Source organism: Emys orbicularis, chromosome 4 (genome assembly GCF_028017835.1).
Source record: "Emys orbicularis isolate rEmyOrb1 chromosome 4, rEmyOrb1.hap1, whole genome shotgun sequence".
Lineage (NCBI taxonomy): Eukaryota > Metazoa > Chordata > Testudines > Emydidae > Emys > Emys orbicularis.
Genome location: NC_088686.1, coordinates 58,071,093 through 58,092,509, shown reverse-complemented (window position 1 = coordinate 58,092,509; position 21,417 = coordinate 58,071,093). Strand labels below are relative to the sequence as shown.

Below are 21,417 nucleotides of genomic sequence, written 5' to 3'. Positions count from 1 at the left end.
GCGCATGTGATTGCAGAGCCATTGGCCATTATCTTTGAAAACTCATGGCGATCGGGGGAGGTCCCGGATGACTGGAAAAATGCTAATGTAGTGCCCATCTTTTAAAAAGGGAAGGAGGAGGATCTGGGGAACTACAGGCCAGTCAGCCTCAACTCAGTCCCTAGAAAAATCATGGAGCAGGTCCTCAAGGAATCAATTCTGAAGCACTTAGAAGAGAGGAAAGTGATCAGGAACAGTCAGCATGGATTCACCAAAGGCAAGTCATGCCTGACTAACCTAATTGCCTTCTATGATGAGATAACTGGCTCTGTGGATGAGGGGAAAGCAGTGGATGTATTATTCCTTGACTTTAGCAAAGCTTTTGATACGGTCTCCCACAGTATTCTTGCCAGCAAGTTAAAGAAGTATGGGCTGAATGAATGGACTATAAGGTGGACAGAAAGCTGGCTAGATCGTCAGGCTCAACGGGTAGTGATCAATGGCTCCATGTCTGGTTGGCAGCCGGTATCAAGCGGTGTGCCCCAAGGGTCGGTCCTGGGGCCGGTTTTGTTCAATACCTTCATTAATGATCTGCAGGATGGCGTGGACTGCACGCTCAGCAAGTTTGCAGATGACACTAAACTGGGAGGAGTGGTAGACACGCTGGAGGGTAGGGATAGGATGCAGAGGGACCTAGACAAATTAGAGGATTGGGCTCAAAAGAAATCTGATGAGGTTCAACAAGGACAAATGCAGAATCCTGCACTTAGAATGGAAGAATCCCAGGCACTGCTACAGACTAGGGACCGAGCGGCTAGGCAGCAGTTCTGCAGAAAAGGACCTAGGGGTTACAGTGGACGAGAAGCTGGATATGAGTCAACAGTGTGCCCTTGTTGCCAAGAAGGCTAACGGCATTTTGGGCTGTATAAGTAGGGGCACTGCCAGCAGATCGAGGGACATGATCATTCCTCTCTATTAGGCATTGGTGAGGCCTCATCTGGAGTACTGTGTCCAGTTTTGGGCCCCACACTACAAGAAGGATGTGGAAAAATTGGAAAGAGTCCATCAGAGGGCAACAAAAATTATTAGGGGGCTGGAGCACATGACTTATGAGGAGAGGCTGAGGGAACTGGGATTGTTTAGTCTGCAGAAGAGAAGAATGGGGGGGGGGGGGAGATCTGATAGCTGCTTTCAACTACCTGAAAGATCGAAAGAAGATGGATCTAGACTGTTCTCAGTGGTACCAGATGACAGAACAAGGAGTAACGGTCTCAAGTTGCAGTGGGGGAGGTTTAGCTTGGAAACTTTTTCATTAGGAGGGTGGTGAAGCACTGGAATGGGTTACCTAGGGAGGTGGTGGAATCTCCATCCTTAGAGGTTTTTAAGGTCAGGCTTGACAAAGCCCTGGCTGGGATGATTTAGTTGGGGATTGGTCCTGCTTTGAGCAGGGGGTTGGACTAGATGACCTCCTGAGGTCCCTTCCAACCCTGACATTCTATGATTCTATGACTAAGCGAAGCATGCCTGGACATGTGACTTGCCCATGTGACTCCAAACACCATCTTATCTGTAATTTTCCACAGTGACAACAATGGAATTCCCTTCACTTGGCAGATGCTGTAAAAGGTCCTGGAAACATCTCCATTTTGCCTCTTTCTTGCTCAAACCTCTGGACTATGAACTTATACTAAAGGGAGCATTTTAACCAAAGGACTGAGGACCTTCCAATGATTTGGAAGCAACCAGAGATTTAACAAGCCAGCAGTTTATTCCATCATTGCTACAAGCCTGAACCAAGAACTTTGCATTTATCGTATGTATTTGATTCCTTTAACTAATTTTAACTCTCACCTTTCATTCTTTTTATAAATAAACCTTTAGATTTTAGATACTAAAGGACTGGCATCAGCATGATTATTGGGTAAGATCTGAGTTGTATATTGACGTGGGTGTATGGCTGGCCATTTGGGATCAGAAGAACCTTTTGTTTGATTAAGTTGGTTTTAAATAACCACTCATCATTAAGTCTAGTGTCTGGGTGTTGAATCCAAGACTGGAATACCTATGGAGGGTGCATTTCTGACTTGTTAGCCAGTGAGGTGAGACAGAAGTTACTTTTGTTGCTGGTTTGGTATCTCTCATGAAAGAATAACCACCAGGTTTTGTTTCTTTTTTCTTTTCTTTTTTTTTTGGGGGGGGGGGAGGGGGAGGGGAGGGAGAGTCTGCCATTTTCCCCAGCAGCTCGTCCTGAATTTGGTATTCTCAGTTGTGACCCACGAAGGCACAACTTCTTGTTGAACCTGATTGCAAACCGGCCTACGACACTTGGTCCTTTAACGACCACACACGCATCTGAGAGCTGTCCCTGCTTAATTTATCTGCCAAACACATTGCTCTCCCTTGCTAAACACAGGGCCATCAGGAAGACATTGTGTGTTTATCTGCCCTCTTAGAGATAGGTTGGCAGGAAGCAAGAGCCACACAAACTGCTTTAACAGGTTGCAAAAGTCCATCCTACTTCTTGAAGGAACTCCTAAAATGTTGAATACCAGATGCGATGTTTCATATTGTAAATTAAAACACACTAGCTAACTATATTAAAACTACAAAAAACTAATCTAATATTAATAGACTATTCCTATAGGACACTACAGTATGAGAAAACCCTGGATCCTCAGGAACAGACTGTTCACTTCACCTGGTGCTGAGGTTTGAAGAAACGAGACAATAGAGGGCACAGAGCCCCCTTTTATGCCCTTCCCCTCAGAACATTAGCAAACATTGAGGGGAGGGATGGATGGGGCACATGAGCACTGCTTGAAGATTTCACAGTTGGGCTGCACTGGTCAGTGCATTACCCATAAGCAGGAATATACTGGGCCACTCAAAGAATCATCAGGTACCACCTTTCACTCTCACTTTCATACAGGCTCACTATCCTTTCAGTGGGATTTTTTTTTTTTTTTTTTAACACAGCAGTGCAACTTCAAGAGCAGGCTTTTAATGCTAATTATTTGCAGGCTGTATTCAGAAAAAGAACTGAGATACCACAATGTACACCCTTCTGAAGGAGAAATCTGCTGAAGTTTGGATGGCTAACATGTCAAGTCTCATGAACACATGCAGAGATAGACAAGTTGCTACCTTGCAGATTTCTTCATATGATGCAAAGGAGTTCTCTGCCCATGAAGGGGATACTGCTCTGCTTTGCTGACTTTACTTTTACCTAAAGATTTCAGAACTTTAGTTTTGCAAGTCTTCTTGATGCAAAATTTTAACTACCTAATAGATACTTTTTTACCTCATGGGTGTTATATTACAAATAGGATACAAGACTTTCTATAGGACTGTAATCTTACATGTTTTGAGCACCCTGCAGACATTTAGCATGTATCATTGCCTTTCTTTGGGGTGTTTTGGTTTGGTGCAGAATTGGGAAAGAATGATCTCCACGCTATGAAAGAGTGAACTTTTGGAATTAAAGCAGGCTCCAGGAAGAATACCTCTTTAACAGCATTGAAGGTACAGTACTGGGATAATTCTCCCAGTTCAAGACTTCCATTGCTCAAGTGATAGCCACCTGTAATGCTACTTTAATGGAGAAGTAAATCAAAACTAATGTGTCCAACAACAGATTCAACTTCCACAGGGCTCCCCTATATATTTCCAGAAGGTTAAATAGGGAGACTGCTGTGAAAAAGCACTTGATATGAGGGGAAGACGTCCTAGAACTATTCACCCCCAATATGCTGATGAATGCTTTTGGAGAGCGTATGCCTTCAGTTCAATCGCCAGACTATCCCAGCAGTATTCCAGAATTAGAAATTTGTTTGATGCTTTGATTCTTCATGTTCTTCTCTACACCATGAAGCACAATTGAACAAAATTTTAGCATATTCCAAGTCTGTTTATTTGTTTTTCTCAAAGCTAGGAGACTTAATTGCTTCCCCTCTCCCAACAGTTGTTTCTATTTAGCATCTACACTGTTGAGTATCCGTGGGTCTAGGTGCACTAACAATCCTTGATTTAGGAGGTCTTTCAAAAGTGGGAGAGAGAAAAGAGGACAGTACCATCTTATCTAGAAATAATGGTCCTCTGGTATGGGCTAGGTACTTCTCTGGTTCCCAGCATCATAGCATTCATAAATATTAAAGGAGTTATCTTTACAATGAAAATGTGAAGTATATCCCCAATTTTACAGAAGGAAAACCCAGACACAGAGAGATTAAGTAATTAGCCCAAGATCCCCAGGAATTGAACCCAGATCTCCTGAGACCTAGTGCCTCAATCACAAGACCGTCCTTCCTCCCTTAGGTTCAGTGGGTTCTCCTTTGATAGGGAGCCTGCCAACCCTAACTAACTGAAGAAGTAGTAGAGGCTTATCTGGCTTTCAGTAGAAGGTTGCCTTTGAATGGCTGTCCAATTAATCCCTAAGGTTAGCAATGGCTGAATAAAACTATTGGGAGGGTGGCAGTCTGATTTTTTGTTTTGTACCAGCACAAGATTTTTTTAGACAGATTAGAGAGCCTCTTAATCTTGTTTGGTAATTCCCACTCCAATTTAACTACATGCTTTTGTAATTATTAGAGGTATACCGAGCTCTCTTCTGGAAGTTGAAGGAAAGATTTTTTTTATTTATATGATTGAGGTTCAATACCCACAGGGATGACCACCTTTGCTTCCTAGCTTTATCCTGAACGGAATCTCTCCTCTGAGAGAAGAGATCTTGAAGTAGACAGTTCATTCTTATACTCAGGCTTGCTCCAAGTTGCATATGTGACCTGCTCAGAGAAAGCAGAATGGTGGACCATCTGTTGCTGCTGGGAGGCAGTGAACTGGCAAATTTTCCAGAAGAGAGTCAAGCATTTGTCATCCCCAGAGACTGACAGATTTCTAAATCCTCCTTTTTCCATCCACTGCAATTCTTATCTAGAATTGTTTTATCTCAGTGTGGAAGTGACTGTAGGTCTATATATACACACTACTCACCTCTTGAGGACCCATGTAGGGGATGCGTAGTTACGCACCACAATGAAAAGCAGGCTGTGTTCACATTGCAGTGTGTAGCTACATGTAACAGTGAAAGGCTCTGGCAAGGGGGAGGCAGAGCAGAAAAGCTCATCAGTGGAGAATTGCCAGAGCCTTTCCTTGCTGCTGGAGTCTTTCACTGCGGCAGGGAAAGGATCCTGCAGCAGGGAGGCAGTGGGACACTACACTGCTAAAAATAGCAGTGTAGACAGGGAAAGCACTGCATCGGTGAGTTGAAAGCCCTATAGGGTTCATACCACATGGTTCAGGAGAGGCTTTACTTGCTTAAGCATTGCCTCACCGTCTATGCTGCAATTTATACCCGTACGGGGCAGGGGTGTAGTGTTCGTACTCTACAGGCTACCAAAAGGAGTGTGCAGTGTACTTTGTAACAAAAACTAGGATAATGGAGCTGTAGTGATATTTATGGGAGTGCTGCAGCCCTTCCTTTTCCAGTGCACTAAATACAACAAGTTTGCAAAAAAGAAGGAAAACCATATTATAGAGGATAAGCAAAAGTCAAAATTCTTGCTAAAGATATCATTAATTATACATTATCAGTTATTATACCAGATTACTTTCAATAGCTCTATAAATCCACAAGAGAAAGAGAAGTATACCTTATTGATAGCGCAGGCTGTCTTTTCTCGTGTAGATCCACTACTTGTCCTTATGATCTTTGATAAGTCTTCTCGAGCAGCAAGAAGGTGGGCAAACGTAATGGTTGTTTTAGGAGATAGTGCGTAACGTTTGGGCTGATAAATTCTTGCTATGTCATCTGTTTTAACCTAAATGATAAAGTCAAATATAATTTAGTTGCTAAGTATTTCATGTACAAAAATGCAAATGCTCAATGGCTGTTCGTGTGCTGTTTGGTGACTTATGGTCAGTGTGAGTTTACACAGAGCACAAAGTTTAGACATTCAAACTACCTTAGTAAAAACAGTGCCAGTCACTCTTATAAATGCCTCTTGGCCTTGCTCACAACAATCAGCTACTGTACAAAAAAAAAAAAAAGGTAATGCAGATGTTTAGTTAATGCTGAAGCCTAGTATTACCTATCACAAATTGACATGGTCTAGTCCATGCCCCATCCTGTAACCAGTCCCTTGTGAGTGACCCCTTTAATGTGTCAAACCCCAAGGGTCCACCCAGTTCTACAGGGGAAGGCCCACAGTGTCCATGGGTCCAAAACTGAGCCTTTGGGCACCAGCCATCCCTGTCTCTCTGTGGCTCCCTGCAGCCAATCCAGTCAACCCAGATGCCTGCGGGAGGCCTGTACCATACCCCTTCATGGTGCAATGGTCTCAGTATGTATTTTTGCATGCAGTCTTTTCAAAAACAAGGTAACAATGTATTATGTATACCAGGTGACTAATCTAAAAGTGCTTAGGTTAGCATAGAGAAGCAAAGGTTAAGACAGTTCAGATTGGCTCAAGTCACGGCTCCCTTGAGCCATGTTGCTGAAGGAATCATCTCTGCCTCCCTTCTCTGTCTCGTTTCATTTCCATTAGTTTCAGGTGACTATCCTGTATCTCTGAGAGTTCAGCTCTTAACGTAGACACCTGGTACCTTTTGTCTTTGTTCTCTGGACACAGCCATGCTGTGTTCACATGTTCAGCTGCCTCTGCAGCTGTTAAATTTTGATCATTGCAGTTTCCATGGTCTCTGTAGGGCTTCCACTCAAATGTGTTATTCCAGCCCAGACAGTCCTAGTGGCTATATGTCTCAAATACCTACCCTGGTCTCCCACATCGTATGGAGAAAATAAATTCTTTCCCCCCAATGAATAGCAATGCCAACATGACAGTTAGAGTCATATAGATAGCTCATAAAAATATTGAGAATTCCCACATTCATCACACCACCACAACACCTCTCCTTCTCACTGGAAACAAATGGAATCTCTATTTTCCAAAGTACCCAAAGGTCCAGCACTTTAGAAATAAGGCTGCTATTTTAAAGGATTTAAAATATGGTCAATTGATTACAAAAAAAAAAAAAAAAGAAGTCAGTATTGCACAGATACCAGCAAGAAGGGCAAAACTACAATGACATTGTGCAGAATGTGAAAAGAAACTGACAAGGAGAGAAAATATGAACTTTTTTAAAACAGGGAACAAAGGGAGAGAAAAAAAAATGCTCCCTGGGAGACTGGGAGCTTCAGAGCAACTGGACATTTGCCTGTTGACACTGGAGACACACTGTTCCCTGCAGTAATATATTGTTAAGGAATGACTGACAGTAGGACTTTCCCACTGTGGGAAACAATACCTGAATTCAAGAAACACCATGGTCAAAAAGCGGAAACACAGGGGCCAGTTATATCTAAATCAAGGGTGGGCAAACTTTTTGGCCTGAGGGCCACATCTGGGTATAAAAAGGGGCAAGCCTGATGTGAGAAGGGTGGATGTTCTCTGCAGCTCTGCCCCACACTCAACTAATTGAACAGAACTAAGTTAAATCTCACTCAGCATTATCTGAAGTCCTTCCCAACTGTATAACATTCAGGACAATATCAGGTGAAGGAGGCTGCCTATACTACATGGCTCCAGACCAGAAGGTAGGGAGGAGAGAAAATGCCTCTCTGAAGATATCTCCAAGAAGAGCTGCAGGTTTCAAGGAATGAACCTTTCCACCTATTGCCAGAGCTGAAAGTATTACGGAAAAGAGGGAGAGAAGGATCTGGATCTCTGCAGCTTCTTCTGTAACCTCAGTTACTTTTTCCCAATCAAGGAGTCACCTGGCTCAAAACCCCTGCCCCCAAAATCTTACAAGCTATACAAAAATAAACAGTAGGTCATATGAATATATCACGTAGATCTGAAATCTGCTCTTGTAAATATATATATTGTTCTCAGATAAATATTTATAAGATTCCATGTACATGTTATGAGAAGCTATATGCAACTGAAAATTGATTTCACAAGGCTAAGTTTAAAATTTTCCAAAATGACAGGGTTTTTTTCAGGTGCAATCTACACCTACCAATATTATACCTGCATTTTACATCCATAATTTCAACAACAGCTATAAAATTGAGCAATTGTGCCTCTTGCTACCTCATGTGTATCTGTGTTCAGGTATGAAGAGACATAAGTACTCAGATTTGCACTTGTAATTCATTTTTGTAGGCAAAAATTGTACCCTCAAAATGGAAGTTGCGCTTCAACCCTTTGAAAATCTACCCAGTAATGTAACTTTAATACAAAATTACAATAGGCCTTCTGGAAATCTCAGTAACTGTATTTTGTTTTTGCAGATTTTTTAAGAACAGGCTGCTGACTCATCTCACCACTTTAACTTCATTAAATAAAACAATGGTACACTTTCTTCATGACTGAACAAAAGCTATTTAAATAGTTTTTAATGTCACATCTAGGAACTAATACGATATCAAATGACTCAAATTAAGTCAATGTAAGCTACGGTCATAAATTAAATACAATTTTAATATTATTTATTAATAATTATTTTAAATTATTTAAATGTGAAGATTTATATAGTTGTACACAGAGAGCAGTGTGGAACAATATAAGACAGACAACCTCTACTTTATCCTTGGTATAGAATCGTAAGAATATAGGCCTACATCTTCAAGCTTGGGTGTCTAAAGTTAGGCACTTACATCCCTATTTAGGCACCTAAATAAAAGTTGCCTTGCTCTGAATTCTACTGGATCAGTCATCCTTCAGTCATAAGGCAAGAAAAAAAATGTGTTTGTGGAGAGGGAGAAAGGAAAGAAATGTATACAGTAGTCTCCTTACCACAGCGAGTTAACTCCCTTTTCCTTTCCTCTCCTACAGTGCATCAACATTCATGCAAGCTGCTGAGGTGAGAGGGTGCACAAAGAAGCAATAGCTGAATGTTTGAGAATAAATTTTCAAAGCTGCATACGAAGATGTAGCTGCATCACTCCCACTGATATTTAATGAGAGTCATGCAAGTGAGGTTTTGTCTGCACTTGCATTAAGCTACAACAGACAACACCAGGTAGGTTTTTAAAAACAGATCTGTAAGTTGTTTTTCATTATTTTCAGTATGCATGCAAAGCCTTAAACCGGTTTAAAAATGGACAGGACCTAAACTATTGTATTCCTTTGTGAATAAAGTCTTGTGGCTCATGCACAGAACTGGGAGTTAGGATGTCTGTGTGCTATTCCCAGTGATTCCATAAGCTTCCTGTGTGTCTACTGGTCAAATCACAACCTCACTGTGTCTCAGCTTCCTAATTTGCAAAATAACCAGCACTGCTGGGGATGGGGGGGGGGGGGGGCGGAGGAAAAGGGGCAATTTGCCCTGAGCCTCACCCCCGCGCTCCTCAAACTGAGTGGCATTGCAGCCTGCCATACAGGGTTGCAGCGCCTCTCAGGAGAGGCAGCTGGGCAAATTTGAGAGAGCAGCATTACAACCTGGAGCAGAGAGCTGGGCCCAGACCAGCAGGACAGGAGCCACGGCTTCAAGGTAAGTTTGTTCTCCAACACTTACAGAAGGGCCTCTCCTCAGCAGTAAAGGGAGAGTAAAAAAAGAGAGAAGGTAGGAGCACTTCGCACAAAAATCGAGATGTTGAGTACAAACTTAATCAGGGAACCAAGGGACATGAAAAGAAGAAATTCTTGAATTGCCCGTACAGCAATGCTAGGACCCTGGGTAACAAACAAGAGGATTAGAATTACTCATTTATGAGCATAAATTCAATTTAGTTGGGTATTACTGAAACCTGGTGGGATGATTCACACAATTGGAATGTTAAAAATCAATGGTTATAAACTATTTAGAAGGATCGAGTGCGAAAAAGGGGAGGGAGTGGCATTCTAGGTCAAAAATGGCATTGCCCGTTTCTGAGTAACTGATAATTCAGAAGAAAATGAACTTGAATGCTTACGGATCTATATCCTTAACAGATAAAGGACAAGATGGGGTATTAGTTGGTGCCTGCTACAGACCACTAAATCACACTAGGGAACACACTAGAGAGGACTGTCTCCTTATGCACCTATGTAGAACGACGTGTAGTGAAAAATTTTGTATGACCAAAGGGGACTTCAATTTGAGTGACATGCTGGAGGTCACATGTACTCAGTACTAAAACATCTATGAAATTTCTAAACATTATAGATGACAATTTCCTAATTCAAAAAGTGCTGCAGTCAACACAGGGGAATTCTTCATTACACCGTGTCTTAACAGATAAAGAGGAACTGATCACAGAACTAAAAATTAATGGTAGCTTAGGTACAAGTGATCATGACATGAACACATTATTTTGCTTGCACATTATAAAAGTCCAGACTAGTAATATACGTACTTGGTGCTTTAATAGGGCTAATTTCACAGAGCTGAAACAATTATGAGTCAAAACTACTGGGAGGTAGAATTTAATCAGAAAAATGAATGATAACTGGGAATCATTTTAGAACACCTTCCTAGATGCCCAAAAAGCCACAATCCCAGAATCCAGGAAGAAGGCCTACTGGTCAAAAAATTGACCAGGTTTAGAGAGTAAGTGAAAAAACAAATGGAGGAAAGGGGAAGTTGACAATAATGAATATAAAGCTGAAGTTAGGAACTGAAGAAAATTGATAAGGGAAGCAAATGGACACAGAGAAATCTAAGGCCAGCAAGAGTTAAGGACAATAAGGACATTTTAAAATATATTAAAAATAAAAAGAATCTTGACAAAGATATAGGTCCATTACTAGATGGAAATAGTAGAATTATGAATAATAAGGCAGAAGCGTTCAATAAATGTTTCTGTTCTGTATCTGGGAGAAAAGCAGATAATATAGTTTCCTCATATGGTGATAACACTATTCCATTTTACTGGTATCTCTGGAGGACGTTAAATAGAAACTAAAATTAAACATTTTAAAATTATCTGGTCCAGATACCTTGCATCCAAGAGTTTTAGAAGAGCTGGCTCAGGAGCTTGTTGGATGGTTAATGTTGATTTTTTGTAATAAGTCTTGGAGCACTGGGCAAGTTCCAGAAGACTGGAAGAAAGCTAAAGTTGTGCCAATTGTTAAAAAGGGCAAATGGGATGACCCAGATAATTATAGGCCTGTCAGCCTGACATCAATCTTAGGCAAGATCAGAATGGAGCAGCTAATATGGGCTTGATTAATAAAGAATTAAAAGAGGGTAATATAATTAATACCAATCAGCATGCATTTGTGGAAAAAAGATCCTGTCAAACTAACTTGATATCTTTTTTTGATGAGATTACAAGTTTGGTTAATAAAAGTTAACAATTTTGATGTAATGTACTCAGACTTCTCTAAGGCATTTGACTTGGTACCACAAAACATTTTGATTAAAAAACTAGAAAGCTATAAAATTAATATGGCTCCCATTAAATGGATTAAAAGCTGGCTAACTGACAGGTCTCAATATGTAATTGTCATTGAGTAAGGCTATGATTTAGTCACGGAGATCATGGATTCCGTGACTTTAGCAGACCTCCGTGACTTCTTCCGCTTCAGCTGTCAACAGCTGAAGCGGGGACTGGAGGCAGGACTGTGCGGCCCTGCCCTGCTGCAACTGGGTTTGGATAGCTGGAATTAGGACCCTGCAGCCTGTGGTTTGCAGAGGGTGGGGGGACTGCAGCCGGGCTATGCGCCCCGTCCTGCAGCTGCGGCCAGCTCTGGAGTGGGGGCTGTGCCCTCTCATGGCTGCGCCCCTTGCTGCGCCCTAGCACCGTGACTTCCACCAGGTGCTGCAGCCACGTGCCCCAGCCCCACGGCTTCCGCCAGGTGCTGCAGCCGGGGCCAGGCACCCCAGCCCCATGGCTTCCACCAGGTGCTGCAGCCGGGGCCATGCGCCCCAACCCCGTGGTGGGGGCTGCAGCGGTGGCCGTGTGCCCCTGCCCTGCGGCTGCAGCCAGCTCCAGAGCTGTGGCTGCACATCCCCCACTGCACCCCAGCCCCACGGCGTCCACCGGGGACTGCAGCCGGGGCTGCGCGCCCCTGCCCACCAGCTGCAGCCAGTGCTGCATGCCCCAACACTGCAGCTTCCGCTGGGGGCTGCAGCCGGGGTCACACGCCCCAGCCCCGTGGTGGGGGCTGCAGCGGGGGCCGTGCACTTCTGCCCCGCGACATCCCAGGGCCGTGCACCCCCTCATGGCTGTGGATGGAGCTTGGGGGGACTGCAGCTGGGGCCATGCACCCCTGTCCCGCAGCTGTGGCCATCTCCGGAGCGGGGGGCTACATGCCCCCCATGGCTGCGCCCCTGCTGTGGCCACTGGAGCAGGGGGGTCTTGGCCTGTTCTCCGCCTCCCCCTCCACCCCCCCGCCATGGGACTCCATTCTTCCCCCTATTTAGCCCTACCCCTGGTTATTTTTAGTAAAGTCACGGACAAGTCATGGGTTTTGTGAATTTTTGTTTATTGCACGTGTCCTGTCCATGAATTTTACTAAAAATAACCATGACAAAATCTTAGCCTTGTCACTGGGCAGTTGTGTTTCAGTGGAGTCACGCAGGATCGGTTCTTGAACCTATGCTATTTAACCTTTTTACCAATGACCTGGAAGAAAGCATGAAATCACCACCAATAAAGTTTTCAGATGACATAAAAACTGGGGGAGTGGGGAATAATGAAGAAGACAGGTCACTGATTCAGAGTGATCTGGATTGCTTGGTAGACTAAGTGAAGGCAAACAATATGCATTTTAATATAGTTAAATGTAAATATATACATCTAGGAACAAATGTAGGAAATATTTATAGGATGAAGGACTCTCTCCTGGGAAGCAGTGACTCTGAAAAAGATTTGGGAGTCAGGATGGGTAATCAGCTGAACACAAGCTCCCACTGTGACACAGTGGTCAAAAAAGCTAACAGGACTCAGGGATGCATAAACACGAGAGTCTTGAGTAGAGAGGATTATTTTGCCTCTGTGTTTGACACTGGTGTGACCACTGCTGGAATACTGTGTCCAGTTCTGGTGCTCACAATTCAAGAAGGATGTTGATAAATTAGAGAGGGTTCAGAGAAAAGCCACGAGAACGATTAAAGTATTAAAAAACGAGCCTTATTAGTGACTATTTAGCTTAACAAAGAGAAGGTTAAAAGTGACTTGATTAAAGTGTAAGTATGTATATGGAGAACAAATATTTAATAATGGGCTCTTCAGTCTAGGACAGAAAAGGTTTAACATGATCCTATTGCTGGAAGTTGGAGCTAGACAAATTCTGATGGAAATAAGGTGTAAATTTGTAACCACTAGAACAATTTACCAAGGGTTGTGGTGGATTCTCCATCACTGATAATTTTTAAATCAAGATTGGCTGTTTCTCTAAAAGTATGCTGTAGGAATTATTTTGGGGAAGTTCTATGACCAGTGTTTTGCAGGTCAAAGTAGATGCCTCACAATGGTCCCTTCTGGTCGTGGAATCTATGGTTTTGTTTTTGTTTTTTTGGCAAAGGTGGGGGGGACTTTTTCAGATTTTGCCTCGGCCTCCCCAAAATCTCTCAGCACCCCTCATAATACTTCTCTACCTTTCAGAGATGCTAGGATGATTAATACGCTCTTTTTTTCAAGTGTTCACATATTAAGACAGTGAGCACCATAGAAATGCTTAGACATAATCTGAAAACATACTCAGACATTAGGATAGTCGGACAGACAGTTACTGATGCGTAAATGGTTTGTTCCACAGTTTTTTTAAGTCTTTTGGAAAAACTATAACACCAACAGGCATACCCCATAGTAGTGATTTGGAAGTTTCCCCATGAGGCAGATACCACCTTTCTGGCTCACTGAACCATTACTGATAACTGTGAATTTTTCTGATATAAGCCACTATTCACCTTGATAAAGTATGAATTGAAACTAGCAGAGGAGAGACAAGTGGTTATTTGAGTATGTCACAGAATCATAGAATATCAGGGTTGGAAGGGACCTCAGGAGGTCATCTAGTCCAACCCCCTGCTCAAAGCAGGACCAATCCCCAGGCAGATTTTTGCCCCAGATCCCTGAATGGCCCCCTCAAGGACTGAACTCACAACCCTGGGTTTAGCAGGCCAATGCTCAAACCACTGAGCTATTCCCCCCCACCCCCGTGCTTGGTTCAAAAGCTTGGGGTTCATTAACTGGCAGCATTCAGTTAGTAGGTTCTTTAGACCAATCCCAAGGATTCTGTAGCTCTCCTTGAGGGATGGATGAGTGTGTCTCTCTGTATGAGGAACACTTTGAAGTTTTTTCCTACAATACCACAAGGGAAAAACAAAAATAAAGGGAGACTGACATCTTCAAGTGAAGAACAACACTAGAATTTATGTGGATTACAAGGATTGGTGGATTTGACTGTTTAGTCAAACCTTTCTCTCTCCACAACATGCAGGGAATGTATGTTACAAGTAGTGCTCAGAAAAGTTAGTTGTAATGAGATATCTTCAGTAAGACAGCTTGGAGAATTGTAACAAACTACCACCACCTACAGGAAGCAAACAATAAAGCATGTTTACCTTTGCTCTATCAGACCATCCAAAGGATTGTACGGTCACATCAAGCCGCTTCATTAACATCCGACGACGACATTCATATTCACTGCAGAGGGCATCATTGATTTTTTCCAATCTTTCCTACGGCATTGCAATAAATAGGACAAATATTTGATTCCATTAAAATACACAAGCTAACCTGCCTCACCAACGAAAATGTCTGTCAACAGTTGACCATCATGAAAAACCACTTAACAAAAATTAGGCTGTGACCAACTGCTACAATGTAAGTGAATATCTTCTACAACTTTTTATATAAATTCATGTAACAAAATTGATCTATAAACAAACTAGTGTATGAAGTATTTGAACAGGATGTCAAAGATATTATACCATTAAATCAAATTTAACATTGAACATTCACTATCACACTACTTAAAACAGAAACTGCAAAACAAGTATGAAAAGCCAGAAAATAAGGTCACCAGCATTAATTTTGCCCATTAATTTTGAAATAAGAAAAGTAAAATGGAGAGGGGTTTTACCGTCTGATCAGGATTCAAAGGTGTTGTTAGCAGTGGTTTCCCCACATGGGTATTTTTTACTTTTGAAAGAATGTCCTTGATCTGAAACAAAACACACACACCCTTCTCAGAAAACAACTCATGCTCCCAAACGTACTTCAGCACAAGTTTTTACCAAAAACTGGTGCTATTATGGGGTGTTCAATATCTTCATATAAAATTAGACTAGGATATTTTAGCTTGCTTGTAAGAGGAAGTCTCAAATATTTTTATAGCAGGGACCACATCTTAACAATGAGACAATTACTTACAGTGAAAATTAGAATGACTGAAATATTTATTGTATTTTAGCTATCGAATACAATGTAGCAGCTGGAAACAAGGAAATCCAGCACCAAATGACCCATCAACAATTGTGAAGTGAAATATTTTGGGAGCAACTACCTCATATATGAAGCTAAAGATAAGCGCTAGTATTAAAAGTACACCTCTACCCCGATATAACGCAACCCGATATAACACGAATTCTGATATAACGCGGTAAAGCAGTGCTCCGGGGGGGGGGGGGGGGGGAGGCGCAGGGCTGCGCACTCCAGCGGATCAAAGCAAGTTCGATATAACGCGGTTTCACATATAACGCGGTAAGATTTTTTGGCTCCCTAGGACAGCGTTATATCGAGGTAGAGGTGTAGTAGCTAAAGATCTTGTCTTGCCACTTGTCTCTTAATCCCATTACTAGCTTTCTTCTGTATCCAATTCTACATCTTTATCTTCAGAGGTCTGACCAGCACCACCCCACTTACATTTCTGCCTTTAGTTTCTTATTTCCCCTTGTGTTCTCTATGCTCTCCTCTACCTTCCTCCTAACTGCTCTATCTGCATCATCCCTTTCATCATAGTAAACTGCTCATACCACCTTGATATTAGTTCCCTCTTCATTCAGCTGTTTTCTTCATGTGCAGTTCTTCAATTGGCCTCAAAGTCATGAAGAAATTACGTGGGCAGTCATTCAAATATTTGATCCTTTATGCAGGATTCTGTGCATCTGAACAGTACAGTCCATAACAAATTTAGGATGTAAACTTGGGATGCTTGGAGAAGAGACTGTACCCTCATTAATTTTTCTTTTTTTAAACGAAACAGTGTTTATTTAGACAATCATCCAAATGAAAAAAAAGCTAGAACTGATGCAATTTTACACTCTATGAAGGATAATTATGGCAGCTTAAGAAAGGATGCCATTATAACCCTAGACCCAAGGCAAACCAACAGATCATTTCCTCAAGGCTGAAATTACCTGCATGTACACACTCAGGCATTTGTAGAAGATACATGGTATAAGGATAAATTCCAAATTCTCTTTCCACTAAAACTCCAACAATCCTAGACCTTTCTGTCAGAGGGTAGAGAGCTGCCATATTTTATATACATTATAGGATCTTTGCAATAATTGTTAAGAAGCAGCTTTAGGCTGTCACTAGGAATCAAAATCTACAGCATCATCAATGCGTTAAGAAACCTAGTTAGTAGCAATATTTTTAAGTGAGTTAATTCATTCCCCTCTTTTTCTTTTTTTATATCTGATTCATGGTTTTATTTTTCTTGGTGTCAACAAAACCAAGAGGAAAATTTCTGTTCAGTATGTCTCATATATGAGAGTTTATATAGCCCGAGGAGAGCAAGAACCTTTCCTCCACTTTTCTTTTGGAAAATATGGTATTTTGAGTTTGTTTTCCCATACATCATCAGTGACACAGACAGAAAGCACTGAAGCAAGTTTCTTCAAATTGTGATTTTGCCTACAACAGATTATTAACAGCACACTGAAATGAGTAGAAAACTGTCTGGAAACTTACTGGTTTGACTCCAGCACAAAATGGCCTGCTAGACAGTGTAAGGTGATCCTCTGGTGGTTTAGAACAGGGTGCCAGTAATACATTTTAATGTTTTTAGAAGGTCTCTTTCTATAAGTCTATAATATATAATTAAACTATTGTTATATGTAAAGTAAATAAGGTTTTTAAAATGCTTAAGAAACTTCATTTAAAATTAAATTAAAATGCAGAGCCCCCCGGACCGGTGGCCAGGACCCGGGCAGTGAGAGTGCCACTGAAAATCAGCTCGCGTGCCGCATTTGGCACGCGTGCCATAGGTTGCCTACCCCTGGTTTAGAATCTCCTCTGCCACCCCCTCCCCAGTGCTGCCCACATTGAGACTATGAATAAGAAAAGAGGACATGGCCAGGGCTTCCTTATGCCCCACTGATCCCCCATCTGCTATACTGGCTCCTTGAGGGCATCAGCAGCCTGCATAATTTACAGCCAACTTCAGGCTTGTCCAAATTAACAGGGGGACCGGACCACTCTGGTGTATATCCATACCAGGATCAGGAGAATTTCAAAGCCACGTGTTCATATACTAGTATGAGCTGCGCATTCCTCAGCCATAGCCAAGGGTCTGGCCACTGTGCCTGGATTTTAGTAAACTACTTGTATACCATATCACAACATCTGCCTCAAAAGTCAAATTGGCTTAAATAAATACTATCATGGGACTTGAAAAATGGCTGAAGGGCCATGAACTAAAGTTAATAAATGGCAAAGTAACAATCTTTGTGGTGGCAGAGTTGGTGAACTGCAAGGATCGATGGGAAGAGGGAATAAGAAGCACATTAAATGACAATTAGAAATGACACTGAAAGAAGTCGCACACACACACGCACACACACACACAGTTGGGGACAGAAATGTAATTTTAAATGCTCTAATGAGATCACAAAGAAGAGCAAAATGTATCAAAGTGAGATTCACTTTGGAAAAAATACAAACCCAGACATCCGAGAGGAAAAAGAAAAAATCTAAAACAAGCATAATGTGGGAAAGAAAACCTGGAAAGCACTGATGCTGAAAGAGACCTAGAAATGAGATTTAACAGCAAATCAGACATGAATTTGCAATGGGATAGGGTTACTACAACAATTCTGAGCTCCATATCCAATAATCATTAGGAAGAAGCCATAAACATAGATAATATGCTCAATATAGGACAGGCACAATTGGAATGCTCAGGTCAGCTCCACCCACCTATCATTAGCATAAAGATTGAGACATAATAGGGAATCTAGAAAAGAGGAACAAAAAGGAGTGGGTTGGAGGAATGGACTCATGAGGAAAGATTAAGAAGTGCCAAATGCATATGGTTTAGCAATGCCAAGGGAGGAGGGAGAGATACAACTCTCTTAGTATTTACAGCCAACACACAAAGATAGTTTCATTGTATATGGTATAGTCTAAGTAACAGACAATTTAAACATCAAGAAAAGTGTCCTCAAAGTGAGATGCCCCATTGTTTATAAGAAACTAGACAAAGACTGTAAGATGTTCTAGAGGCAACAACCTTGTATTGGCTGGGAGATTAAACCGATGAGCTGTGAAAATTTCTCTAACTTCTATACCATACTTTTGTGAGTTTAAAGGAATACATACACACTTCCATCCAGAGTCAACTTTATTATTTAAAAAGTAGTAACATTTTGGGTATGCCTACACTGCAGCAGCACCACAATCAACAGAGTCTGGGCATGAGCAGCCACACTACAAAGCCATATGCAAGTTACTGTGTCCTCGCTGGTGCTGTACTCACCCACGTGTGTCACTAGGACTTTTGGGGGCATATCCGATGGTTCACTGTGCTGCTGCCAGCTGAATCGCTCTGTGATTCTTTCCCAGTGAGTTGTGGGAGAATTTGCTGTCTGGGCACACAGGGGAATTTGGGAGAAGGTACTGGACGACTATCAGCACACATGTGCTTTAGCACATGTTCTCACTGCAAACTGGACGGGTTACCAGCCTGCGTGAAAGCAGCACACATGCTTTAGTCTACTGTCCCAAACAAGTCAGCAAGCCTGAATAGAAAGCACCAATAAACTCATGTCAACGATATTTTGCATGTGGGACGGAGAGGGGTTAACAGAAATACCCAGGTAAGAGCTTAGGCTAACTCTACAGTGAAGACATACCCTTTAAAGCAAATTTAGAAACATGCATTATGAAAGCAACCTCAACATATGGTTGTTGTGTACTTAAACAGATGAGTAGATCAAAGTCATAGAAGACAACCGATCCATCCAGAAGTCATAGTTGCAGGAGCACACATTTGACTAATTAAGAGATATTTTTACAACGTCACTGTCACCATTGTGCATTTCTAGGGCAATTCTGAAATTATGTGTATCCTCTAGTAAATATGTTAGTCACTGAACCATCTGATCTGTTTTTCTACTGTTTAAAAAGACACAGCCAAGTTTCTGGTTATTGCACTAAAATCTATTACGTTTTAAAACATGCAGTTATCCTGTACCTACCAATTAAAAATCCCACGTGTTAAATCCGCTTTCTTCCTTTCCTTTAATTTTCTTTAAGCTTGTAGCTCTTTTATAAGTTTTAAAAGTCAAGCAAAAGCTGGACAAATTGTGAAGCCCTGGGGTATAAATCGAAGATGCATAAAGATTCTACAATATTTCTCAAGTGCTAGGAGAAGGAAAACTTTAATATGTATAAAATGAGTATGTGAAGAAACAATTGCACCATTAATTCTTAATAGTTGCATAGAATATGGCACAATGGATTAATACACTAGTTTTGACACCTATGAAGGCCCCAAAGCAAGCATAGGTGGTATCAATTCATTGCTGAATTGGCAGGCATTTTGGAAGAGCAGTACAAAATAGTTTTCACATAAAAAGAAAAGTTTGCACTGGAATTTTCTGTTTGTTTCAGTACCTGTTACATAAGTTACAGCAGTAACATTTTTATACATCAGTGCAGACAAAGGATATATTTTGGGGGGGGGAAAAACCTTCAAGTTTGCAAGATATGATAGACCTGGGAGATGTAAGAGTCCGATGTATATTTGCTGGATTCCTTATTTTCCCCCCATTCTGTCAGATATATATACCTGTTGCTCAGCTCAACATTCAGAATGAGAGGTTCTTTTGTTTCAAAACTAGAGCAATATAGGCTTCCCCCCAGAGCTCCTCATGAAGCATAGTCTTACATTGTATAACTATTTCAGTAATGATATCAGACGTGGTACATGTCTTTTTATTTTTATATATATATTATATATATATAAAAGTGTGTGTACACACACACAAATTGCAGTTCAGACTACAGGACTTGCAGCAGCCTGCCTAACTACAGGATGAAATTGCTTACCCTACATGCTCTTGCCTAGCCACCTCAGACAACCTCCCTTTTATGGTAGAATTATGAAATAATGTTCATTTGACATTAAATACTTTTTTTTTTTAAGCATATAGACCAAATCTAAATTTTAAAAGTGCTTATATTGATCTACTGAAAAAAGTGACAGGGACTAGTCAAGGGTCATATAGAATTACACTTGATAGTTAACCAATTGGGAACATGATGAATTTTTATCTTCACATAATACCCATTGCTAAATTGAGTATTACTAGTGTGAAATGGTTTTTCAAAGGCCTTTTCAGCTAAATTAGAATCTAGGATTCCTCTTGAATTTTACAGTAAAACCAGCAGATGCAGTGCAGTTGTTAATGCTAAGTGAACCTGAATCGACTTCTAGTGAAGTGGTCTTTTAATGTTGTTGTATAAGTTTTCATCATGGCACACGGAAGTACATAGGAATGTTTAGTACTAGCAGCTATGTGTGTACTAAACATTCAAAGTAATCAGCCTGAGCTGAAAATGTAGGTTTAAAATTATTTGCTTGAAAAGCTCTCTTTTGTTGTCTCTTACAACTTTGACAACATGATTTAAGCAATCAGACTAGGGGTATGCATACACTGCAATTAGACACCACGGCAGGTCCATGCCAGCTGACTCAGGCTCACAGGGCAGTTTAATTGCAGTGTGGATGTTCAGGCTCGGGCTCTGGGACCCTCCCACCTCACAGGCCCGTGCCTGAACATTTACATTGCAATTAAACAGTCCCTTAGCCAAGCCCCGCAAGCCCGAGTCAGATGGCACAGGCCAGCCGTGGGTTTTTAATCGCTGTGTAGACATACCGTATGTGAGGGGTTTTTTAATTTACAGAGGTCTGCTGGCTGGGCTAGTTGATTTTGAGAACTGGGGAGAAAACAGCTGATTAAAAAGAGATGGCAAATAAGCAGGGCTGTCAATTAATCGCAGTTAACTCACGGGTTTAACTCAAAAAAATTAATCGCAGTTTAAATCACACTGTTAATAGAATACCAATTGAAATTTATTAAACATTTTTGGATGTTTTTCTACATTTTCAAATATACTGATTTTAATTACAACACAGAATACAAAGTATACAGCGCTCAGTTTATATTATTTTTTATTACAAATATTTGCACTGTAAAAATGATAAAAGAAAAAATATTTTTCAATTCACTCCATACAAGTACTATAGGGCAATCTCTATCGTGAAAGTGCAACTT

General features: G+C 41.3%; 1 protein-coding gene across 1 annotated transcript in view; it reads right to left on the bottom strand.

Moving 5' to 3' along the window:
* Positions 1–21,417, bottom strand: part of FAM98B (family with sequence similarity 98 member B) — a 50,416-nt gene that overhangs the window by 16,422 nt on the left and 12,577 nt on the right. Inside the window, exons 5-7 of the mRNA XM_065403737.1 lie at positions 14,994–15,074; positions 14,473–14,589; positions 5,628–5,795 (exon numbers count right to left, since the gene is read on the bottom strand). Of these exons, the coding sequence (XP_065259809.1) occupies positions 5,628–5,795; positions 14,473–14,589; positions 14,994–15,074 (366 nt within the window). The remainder of the gene's footprint in view (positions 1–5,627; positions 5,796–14,472; positions 14,590–14,993; positions 15,075–21,417) is intronic.